General features: G+C 31.1%; 1 protein-coding gene across 1 annotated transcript in view; it reads right to left on the reverse strand.

The window, feature by feature from the left end:
* Positions 1 to 10,806, reverse strand: part of LOC124368854 (cyclin-dependent kinase 17-like) — a 43,829-nt gene extending 33,023 nt beyond the window's left edge. The window contains 2 exon segments of the mRNA XM_046826302.1: positions 10,586 to 10,611; positions 10,613 to 10,806. Of these exon segments, the coding sequence (XP_046682258.1) occupies positions 10,586 to 10,611; positions 10,613 to 10,716 (130 nt within the window). The 5' untranslated portion in view covers positions 10,717 to 10,806.
* Positions 10,807 to 11,306: the final 500 nt, after the last annotated feature.

Below are 11,306 nucleotides of genomic sequence, written 5' to 3' on the forward strand. Positions count from 1 at the left end.
TATTTAAAATCGTTAATATAAGAACCCCTTGATGTGCTGGTGACATCTATTCTGCATTCTAGCTTACTTGTTGTTTGAATAAGTTTTACAAACTTGGTATTGATGCTTTACTCACAGAACAAAGTAGAAGTACGCCACACCATGTTGTGTAAACAGGCTTCGTTGAGGTTGAATGCAAAATTTAAAATCTATAGCTAATTTCACTATCAAGATACCCTACGGACAGACCGACAATTATACAAAAAAATTTGACGCAAAAATGATGTATCACAATACTCATTTCTTGCAAAATTTACAGTCAAAATATGAAGTAGCTACTTGATACATTCAGATTTTTGTTCATTAAATTGGGCTTCATACATCAGTGTTTAAATAACAAAAGTCTACAAATCCAAGTCGCTATAAAATGATGTTGTATGTGTTGGGATAGTTAGGCTACATGTGGTATGTCACATGTTTGAATCTCTCGATTTCCTTTGTACAGCGGTCAAATAAGTACCCGAGTATTCATAATTTTGGGAACAGCATATTTTTTTGTGTTAAAAAAAGAAGTGAAAGTGCTCAAAACAGGGTAACCATATACTCCTACATTATGGCACCAGATCTAGACTTAGTTTATATCACCGAAGAAAATTATATCTTTAGTTTTTCAGATTTTTTCAAACTTGACAAATTATGATTTTAATTTTTTTTTAAGACCAGTTTTATTTTCTAATGTTCTAGGAATTCTCTTTAAATTTTCAAAATTTAGAAAATGTTAGAAATAGTATTACACCACATCTAAATAAAAATCTTCTTAATAAAGATAAATTTTATGTACAAATCTCAACTTGTGTTTTCCAGTGTCTTGTGTGTAGTCTTGTAGAAACAGCAAATACAAGTTTGATTCTTAAAGGAGGAAATTTGTACCCTGTTTTGGCACTACATATTTATATGTTCTACAATATTATTTGAAAGATTCATCAGTTTTATGCGTGCTACTAAAATTTTGAAGTTTATTTTTAGCGACTAGGATAACTTTAATCACAAACGTATTTGTTACAAGTCTTATCATCTCAAAGTCAAGGTCTTGACTTTGAATATTTGTAAGGTTTTAGGAATAAAATGGATCTGGTTCAAATACTGACCTTGGGAGTAGATTGTTTATCTTGTTCTTCTGTATTTTATATTAGTTAAAAGTATTTTTCCAACGTAACTGTTGTTTTTTTTTATTGGGAAAGATTTTTTAAATACATGTATTTTCTTGAATATTGCATTTAAAGTTATGTGCAAGAAAGAAGTGAAAGCAAAAACAGAAAGAAAGGAAGTAGATGTGAATGAAAGACCTTAGTCTGATGACCTAGTCCTCCTCACCAAGGTCAATTGCTCCTTGACTGCTATTTGTTGTGTTTCTGATTTTGTAATATGGTGATTAATTCTTACTGTATCAGTTTTAGGGAAATTGGAAATGACATACTTTTTATACAGTAATCAAATCAATATTTTATAGAATTTTGCATATAATTTAAAAAGTCTTAGTAAGTAAATTGAAAAAACATTAATTTTAACAACATTGAAAAATAGTGGCCATCCAATGCTAATGCTTTTGCATGTGGATTCTAAATAAGGTCATATATAATTTTTATGTACATAAAGTTTTGCAAAAATGGTATTTTGAAAATGGAGTTTCTATAAAAATTAATTGTTTCCTTTCCTTCTCTAAGAGAATGTAATCTAGTTTTTGGGGATCTCCCAATTGTGAGATAACCAAAGTTCTTGTTTTGAACCCCTGGATCAACTTCATTAAAAACATTGTTTTTCTTATTTTGTATTCAATTAATCAAAAGATCAAAGTTATCAAATTGTTGAGAGTTATCCAAAGTTTATAATTTTAATATCATGTTATTTGTCTCAAGGACCTATGCTTCTAAATAATATTTTCTATTGGCTCCTTGTGAAACTACCTACAGGTAAAGGCAAAGAACCATTGATGGCACAAAAAATGGTGTTAATATCCTATGTGAGAGTTCCACTTGTACAACCATTTAAACATATTCAGCCATTCCAAAGCCTTTGGAATACAGTGTAGAGGATAATGCAATAAGTTTTAACCATTATAGGAGTATATTACACATTCTATCCTAACAGCATGCATGCACAATACAATAAAATATTTTTATCTGCAAATAAACTGACCACGCAGTTCAAGAAATAAAAAAAAACATTCTGAATCAAGTATGTTGATATAGTTGGAAGAGGGAGTTTGAATAAAAAATTAAGGATATTTACTAGAGTACTGCACACTCTGTACTTTTTGCTATTTAATAGTTCGAAGGCAATGGTTGTTAAAAATCAATCTGTACTAAATTGATTTTTACAATCAAACATAGACTGAATCCGTTTCCTTTAATACAGAAGTAAAATGGAGGAAACCTATTTAACAAAATCAAATCTTGGTGTTAAAACATGTGTGAGTTCTACAAACACATCAATCCACAATGAAGGACTTAGTTACAAGGTAGGCTTGTCTTGTTTTTTAGATCTCATTTTTTAAATGCAGGTCACATACCTAGTATATCTCCTATCTGTCAAGTTAGTAATACCAATTTAAGATTCTACAAAATTTCTCGGATTGATTACCGACAAAAATTTAAATTGGAATGACCATATAACTACTCTTTGTTTAAAGTTATCTAAAGCAATATTTATGAATGTCTTATAATGTCTAAATTCTGCAATGAAAAATCTCTTAAAATGGTATATTATGCAACTGGTGTTTTATTCTCAATTGGTTTATGGTATTAAAATATGGAGAAATACATTTAAAAAGAACATTAATAATACAACAATTTTATCAATACAAAAAAAAACAGTACGTTATATTTCTGGTATTGGCTATAAGGATTCATGTAAACAAAAATTTCCAGAACTTCATATTATGACAGTCCCTTGTTTAGTTGTGTATAAACTGTTGCTTTATATGGCTACATCAAACAACCTAACATATAAAAACATCCACCAATATAACACAAGGGGAGCAAACAATATTGTAACCAAAAAACTAACTTCCAAACAATATTCATTAGCAACATTATCTCTTGGACCAAAATTATGGAATGCACTGCCAAATAGATTAAGTTCACTGCCATTTGGTATTTTCAAAAAACAAATTGGCTTTTCCCTTTTGGAACACCCATTTTATGAAGTGGATGAGTTTTTTGGGATTAATCATCAGTTAAACAATTATTGATAAGAATGATTTAAAACATTCCAGATGGATTACATTTCAAAATAGTGATGATAATGATGCCTACTGCCTTGTCCCATATAACAGTGAAATTTACAAATTTGAAATTCAAGGAGAACCAGACATTGCCACTAACTCAGGCTATATTTGACTTTAAGAGCCGGCTGTAGTGAGACGTCCTTGAGGTTTAATCCATAAAAACAATGTTAAACTTCATGCACTTTTACGTGCTCATTTTTAGTCATAGACTTATGATGGATAATATATTAAAAATATGATTAACAAGCACCTATACTCTTTTTAGTTGTAAAGTGTATATTTTTGAATATTTAAATGGAGTATAAAAGTTTGAGAATTTGTTTGATAAACAATGAAAATATTGATAAAACTAAAAAGCGTCTGGATGAATGTTTTTAAAATGAGATGTCTAACATAATTCTATGCCTAAAACTAAGGTCATAAATGGTTTGGTTTAACAATGTTCTTATGGGACTAACATCAAGATGGCCAACAGTACAGCCTCTTAATGCACAACTTTGATATCAACATTTAAAATTATTCTTAAAATTAAAAAAAGCAATTCTGAATCTATAAAGAAATAAACATTTTCAATTTATAAAACCAAAGTTATTTCAGTACACCACGGTTTTAGCTCTCTGACAATAAAGGTTTACTGAAATTTCTATATTCCCTAATTTCGATATGGACTTCCATGTATGTTTACCAAAATTCTCCTTTATTCTATGTATCTTTCATACTGGTGTGTGAGTACCCGACTTAATGTATCAGTCCTAGTACTGCAATAATGTTTGGTTTTCAGAACAAAACAATATAATTGCCTAAGTAAATTCAGACTGACTCTTTATCAGTGGCTTGAAGAATGGGCATTCTACTCTTTGGCAGAATATTTGGAAAATGAATAGAAAGTCATACTGTAATTCAAAATTTAAAATAGTTTTATCTACAGTATTTAAATTGTTGTTTTATTTACAATGTTTATTGTTAAATTACTGTGTATGATTTACGTATTTTAATTAAACTTGTATTTTATTATGTAGCAGAACATAGAACATGTCAATAAAAAAAAATGTTTTAACTTTCTATAACAATCCTATAATATTGTACATTATTGTTTCCTTTACCATAGTTATTGCTATTGACTGACTATGTATATTTAATTTATAGTATTAGCAAATTGGAAGTGCGGATGAAGGGCCAGGTAGTCGCCTTGCTCGCACATAACCCCACAGAGGGTGTGCTGACAAGCACAGAGGGTTGGGGTTAGCCCAGCACTTGTCGTTTTCTGTTTCAGGTTATCTTGAGTGGTTGCGCTTATACATTCAGGAAGTAATCCTGTATGTCGACGGTGAAGATCTGCCAAAACTGAATAGCATACACCAACACAAAACACACGACATGCCACAAAGTACATTCTATTCATAAACCATCTCACATTGTATGAGAATAAACCTTTGTACATGGGTAGAAAATGGTTTCAACCATCTCCCCCAGGACCTGCGTTATAAGAGTGGGAAAGCTTTGAAGATTTCACTATACGGATGGCTTCTAGAATGACCCTACTATAGGCTGGAAGAATTTCTACTGAATAAAATTTGACAAAATACCACAATTATTGTATTTTTCTTTCTTGACGATATTTTAAATCTTAATGGCAACAAATAAAAATGATTTTGACTGTACTTCAAAAAATGTGCAATTTATGAAAAAAAACTTATTTTTAATTCTGGTCCTGCAGCAAAAAAGTCAAAACCTTTTAAAATGTTTAAAAAAATTCTGTAAATAATAAATGATTAAACAAGTAAACTGTATAAAAAAACTTATAAAAACAATGCTGAATTGAAAATATTACTATTGCAAAAAATGAGGCAAGAAACAATATAATTGTTGTTATTTGTGATTTGTAAAATTGTCCAAAATGACTTAATGGCTTTGGGATATTACTATAGCTAATGTCTGGGGCAGATACATACAATTCTAGAAAAATAACATTCATTCAAACAAACACTACTAAATGAAGAAGCAAATGGTAGTGTTAACAATAAGGGATAACCCAATATCAATCTTGACCTAACCTTTGTTGAATAATGTTTTGGAGTTTTGTCAAACATTATAAGACTTGCTAATTGGAAGAGCAAGAGATACAGTATAAGAAAACAAGCATGGGTTACTGGTTTTACAGTCCTATAGAGAGATACGTGACCTTTGCTTGGTTACGAAAATCAAACAAAATATTGAGAAACACAATCGGTTTTTAATTCAGTGTTCATTACAGCTCTAAATATACAACTGTCATTCTTATCATAGACCTATGTGACCTTGTCAATGGTTATCTGCAGCGAAATGCAATTTTCTGACGGAAAACCGTTTTATTTTATTGAACATAAATTTTCCCCTCATTAGATTCCATGGCGAGATGTGCAGTTTAATTAGTTTTGACATTATTAAAAAGACAAACCATCAATCCCAAATAAGGAAAAGTATAACTTTCAAATGTTCTTTACAACAATTCGTTGATGCAATAAATAATTATTGAGATACATTCGAATGATAACTGCACGTCACTCGACAAGCCTCCGTGATAGGCTGTGACGTAAAGCCATCTGGTTGCAGACTTATCTACCCAATCCACACAATAAATGTATATTTGCTTAAAAAAACTACATGTGATCAACGTCTGACTGACTGACTGACAGTAAAGCGTGCAGTTCGAGGTACATATAGCAGAGATAATCTACAGTGGAATTAAAATTTCTTTATTAAAAATATGTCTGAAGATCAAGGTATCCCAAATAAGAAATGTTTGAGGAAATTTTCTAATTTTTAAAGTGACTGAAAATTACTTGAACATTAATTGAAAATTTGAAATGTATTACACTGAGGTATGTACATTCAAGGAAAAAAAATTAAAGTCTCCAAATATTTTGGGAATTTCATAAAATAAAATAATCATGTTGGTGATGATACCTAGAACTTTCTGAAATAATCAAACAATAGCAAAGAACTGTATCAAAGTGGAAAGCAATATTCTTTAGAGTACAAGTATTTTAATATTCTAATTGCTTAATCGAACTTACAACAAAAAGTTTTTTACTGTTTCATAACTTTGATTAGCAGTATTTGACAGGAATTGCTAAAATGTTGAGTAATTTCAATTAATAACAATAAGCGAGTTATTATTTATTAATAATTAAGAGCGGCCCGGAAAGCTGAGAGACTGAACGTGGTCAAAAGTCTTTAAACTGACACAAAGAACGCCCATAGCCACCCTTACCCATAGTCCCATGGGCTGGGAGGACAATTGCATAATTTTCAATCCAAGTGCAAAAAAGCTATATTAAATTTCACTTTTCATGGATTTTTAGTTTTAAGAATGAAATAAAAAAATCGATATATTAATTTTATGGTGATTAATTTGCATTAGTTTCATCCACTTTACTAAAAGACCAAAACTCCGACTGGTCCAACGTTTGGCAGGCAAGTTCACATGTCGAATCATAATTAGAAGCTTATCGCAGTAGTTGTAATTTGGACTCTACATTTATCACTTGTTTAGAAACCTCTTTATTTTTATTACACACATGTTTATGAATATCATTAACACATCTTTAGAAATAATTCAGACATTAATTTATATCTGGTGTACAGTATATTTATTAACTGTTTGCTTGAGCTAAAACCTCATTTGGAAATATTTACAAATTACATCTTCAAACTGTTGTACTTTTAAAAAAATCTAAGAAAACTAGAACTCTATCTAGCCACTCCCCCCCACCACATGAAACTTCCGAAAAATATATAAAGATAGGTTTTTTGGTCTCCAACCTGTATAAGACACAACGACACATAAAGGGAGAGAGTTTTTGCCATATTTGATTACTACTTATTTAGATATATATTATACTCATAAGAGGATATTTCAGAAGAGTTCATTGATGTTACGGAATGCACATGAACAGTTCTAAAAGAAATTACTTTTCCAAATGATTAATTTTTTAAGGTGAAAAAATAAATACCTTAACACTAGTATTAAGTTAGTGATGTGCTTGTATTGCACCTTGTTTTAAGCTGTATTACATGCAATTTCATAAAAAAGTCTTTAACTCTGGTAGATTCAATATTACAAAGTAAAATCAAACAAATTATATTTACCACCATACTCATTATAAATATGTAATAAATTTATATTACTCATATTACATACATTTTATATTATTTATTTTAATTAATTGCATTTAAAAATTCATTATCTTTGAACATCGAGTTAAAAATGTATAACATTCTAAATTTTATTAATCCAAATTAATTATTTTCTTTGATTAATACAAAAAATTCTTCAATTAAAATTCTGTTTATTTATCACATACGGGTAGAGTATTTAGAATTCTTCTCTCTCCCCAACATTTGAAATTATATAGTAAAATATTTATAAAAATCATCTTATTTAAAATAATAAACATAGGTTACATTTGCCTAATAACCAATTTAGTATAGTAACCAACATATGTTATATTAATAATATTGTTTTGCTAAATAAAAATAGATTTTGTATCGTACCGTCAATCCAGTCCAAGTTCATGTGTTCTTATGGTGACATGTTTCGAGGGTTAACTTTCGTCGTCGGACCTTAGTAGCTGTACACGCACATTGATACATAATATGATCGTACACAATGCTACATGAAAGCTGCATCGCAGTAATGACAGGTGGATGACTCACAATATATACTATTTTAGAGTGATCAATTTGAAAGTATTCTACCAGTCGTTACCGTGCTGCAGCCTACATGGAACATCGTGCGCGATCGTGTTTTGTATCAATGTGTAAGTGATATTGTTTTACTTAACTACTGTTGTTTTATTTATATGTCTGTTGTTAAATTTTAATTTTATGACAATGCCATCCACCACTACGAGTACTAAGGACCAACGATAAAGGTTAACTTTTGAAACATGTCACCATAAGAACAGTATTGGATTGATGTTATTTTTAGTTATTAAGATCGATCCTGGCCTATTTACAATGAATTACAAATCAAAATAGACAAAAGCTTGGGCAGTTTTCTTTCTCAATGATTATTGCTACAATACATACTATTGATGTGTTTGAAAACACTGCACCTTCCCTCAACACCAATTTTTTAAAGTTTCTACATCAGTTCACATTAAACATGTATTTTTTTCTGTTTCAAAAAAGATATTGTTTCACAATTATTGTTTAAATAAATATATATATTAAACATTATTTTGCAAGTTTCAACAAAGTTGAAATAATTTTACTTTGAAAAAAGAAATACTTGTGACGTAGGCTACTGTCTTTGTTTGCAGCAAAAAAGACTCTTCACTAAACAAAGAGGAAGAATTTTTCTTTCTGTAAAGGTACTGTTTTGACAGTCATTTATTAAAGACTGACTGGTCAATAAATTTTAAAAGTATTATTATTTTATTTCATTACACAGTGTAGTGTACTTGTAAATAAATAATAAAATTTGAAACCAACATGAAACGCGGATGACAGATTTCTCAAGTCACGTGGCAGCATAACAGTAGTAAACATGTGATTTATTGATTACAAAATGAAGAATACTTAATTCACAAACATCAAAGCCTGAGCAGGTGTCATATAAAAATGAGTGAAAATGCAATTCAAGAGAAAAAACATGATTTTATACGGTTTTGTTGTTACATGATTGTGGTAATAGGTATTCGTATGGTCCACAAACTTGTTGATCGTGTATATTGCTTTCTTCTCAAGCAAGCAATGCAGTTCTAGGTGGTAGATTTAATTCAAAATATCCATTTTTAGTTGTTCATTTATGATGGTTTTTTTTGGTTAAAATGGAGTCAATGGCATACACCATTACTTCAAGTAGGCTATGTAGAGGGATGTGATGGTAAGTACATCTTTTTGGCTATCCCGTGATACTAGATCTGCCATCATCGGTACTACCCTTTTTTAAGAGCCACGACTCGCTGGAGGTCTTTGTTTGAGAATGTCCCCCGAAGTGTTAACTCATCTACTGGTTTATAAAACTAATGTATATCAATCAACAAGGTTTCACAACAGAATACCATAATGTTTAATGATTCAAGAATTTTAAATCAATAAACTATTACAATATTTTGAACATTATACTACAGTTGTATTCAGTAGTGTGCTAATACAGGGCGTTTCAGAACAAGTGCAGATATTTAATATGGTGATAGATGATGTACCAGAGGTGTAATCTCTGAAATAGGAATCATGGGTCGCAAATACATAGTAAAACTGCTAGCGAGAAAAGAATTTGTTGAGACACACCGCTGTAGAAATAGTCAGTTCATTATGTACAAGAAATCGCAAAATCAGTTTAATTCATGGTAATTCCTTTTCCCAGGGTCGGCAATAAATACTCAACATGAAATAAAACTTTAAATTTCTACGAACCTTTAATAATGCGCATGTAAGAGCTACAATGATTTTGACAGTGAGGAGTTCCACGATTAGTAGGGCTGAATTATTGGGCTTTGAACAAAACAGCAGGCACTTTGAGTACCATTACTGATGCGATTGTTGCAACGTTGCATTTGCATAGCAATATTACATGTTGACAATTTATTGTTATTTTTGAGTTTAAAATTGAAAAGCGTTACACATGAATTCTATTGATTTTCCTGCTTCTGTGTACAGTAAATGTCCTACCTCAACAGCCCTGTCCCAAATTATTCTTTCATCTCTAGCGGTGTTATTATGTATATGCAGATAATTGTTATTATCTCAGAAATTATGCTGGTGTTAAAATTTACCACCACACAGAAATCTGCACTTCTTCTGAAACACCCCGTATATAATATATTTCTCATAAACAGCCTCACATTTTTTAATTGTTCCTACCAGTTTATTCTCTTACAAAAACACTAATGTTTTCATGTAGTTTTATGAGTTTTCTTTAGAGCTAACGTTTAGTATATGACAGATATAAATGGTTAACTATTTTATTTTGAGTGATACGAAATTCCAGCAACAGCACTTCTTTGACAAGATTAATCCTTTAAAATTACACTTGGCTGTGTGCATATTGATGCTCTCTCATTGTGTAAGTATTGTAGACCATGCTGAACGTAAGTAGTAAATTGAAACTAATTTACCAAGCATCACTTGGCACTGGGCCAAACACAACCAAACCATAAGTTTGGTACTGACTGAACCAAACTCAATATTGCATTGCAAAAACCAAACTCATCCAAAAAAGGCGAACATTTACTTGTCGCTAAAGAATCTGGTAGAGTGAAGAAGTTGTTTTTATTATAAATTGTCATGCATCTAAAATCTAGTAAGTTTTAACATCGTGCAAGCACTTACCTAAAGTAATACTTTTGGAAGCTTTCCTTGTGCGTAGGACTTAACGTTGCAAACCATGCCCCAATCTTGTGGCTACTTCCGGTAGTAAATGAGTTGAAAGTAGAACTTTTAGTAAGCGCTTTTATATCCATTGCTCTAGGTGCTCATTTTCAATAGCAAACACTTTGTAACAGCTCACTTCATTCTTTTGGCCCCATTTCTGTAAAATAAAAACTGAATTAACATGATTGACATGGACTTGATTAATACATTTTTTATACTACTCCTTAAGGGGTAAAAAGATGTTTACTACTCCTATGCAGTCGATGTTTAAAATACAGTGACAAATTGACTAGTTTTATCACAAATATTTTGTTGTATTATCTTCCACGAGAAAGAATATTCATGTCCAACACAAGCCAAAAGATACACCTTTAAAAAATTAATTTGTATATTAAAAATGCTTTAGAATCAATTAACCAGTGATTGATAGCCTATCACTCAACTTATGATTTCCCCCCCCCCACCCCCCCCCCCCCCCACCCCCCCCCCCCCCCACCCCCCCCCCCCCCCACCCCCCCCCCCCCCCACCCCCCCCCCCCCCCACCCCCCCCAATAGCATTTAATAAATAGAATGTGCTAGAATGTGCATAATGACAAGTTATTAATCATCCCATGCTTCCCGTACACATTCAAAACTTTTCAAATGTTTCAATGAATAGTGGTAAGACTTCTTAGTCCA

This window comes from Homalodisca vitripennis, chromosome X (genome assembly GCF_021130785.1).
Source record: "Homalodisca vitripennis isolate AUS2020 chromosome X, UT_GWSS_2.1, whole genome shotgun sequence".
NCBI classification, from domain to species: domain Eukaryota; kingdom Metazoa; phylum Arthropoda; class Insecta; order Hemiptera; family Cicadellidae; genus Homalodisca; species Homalodisca vitripennis.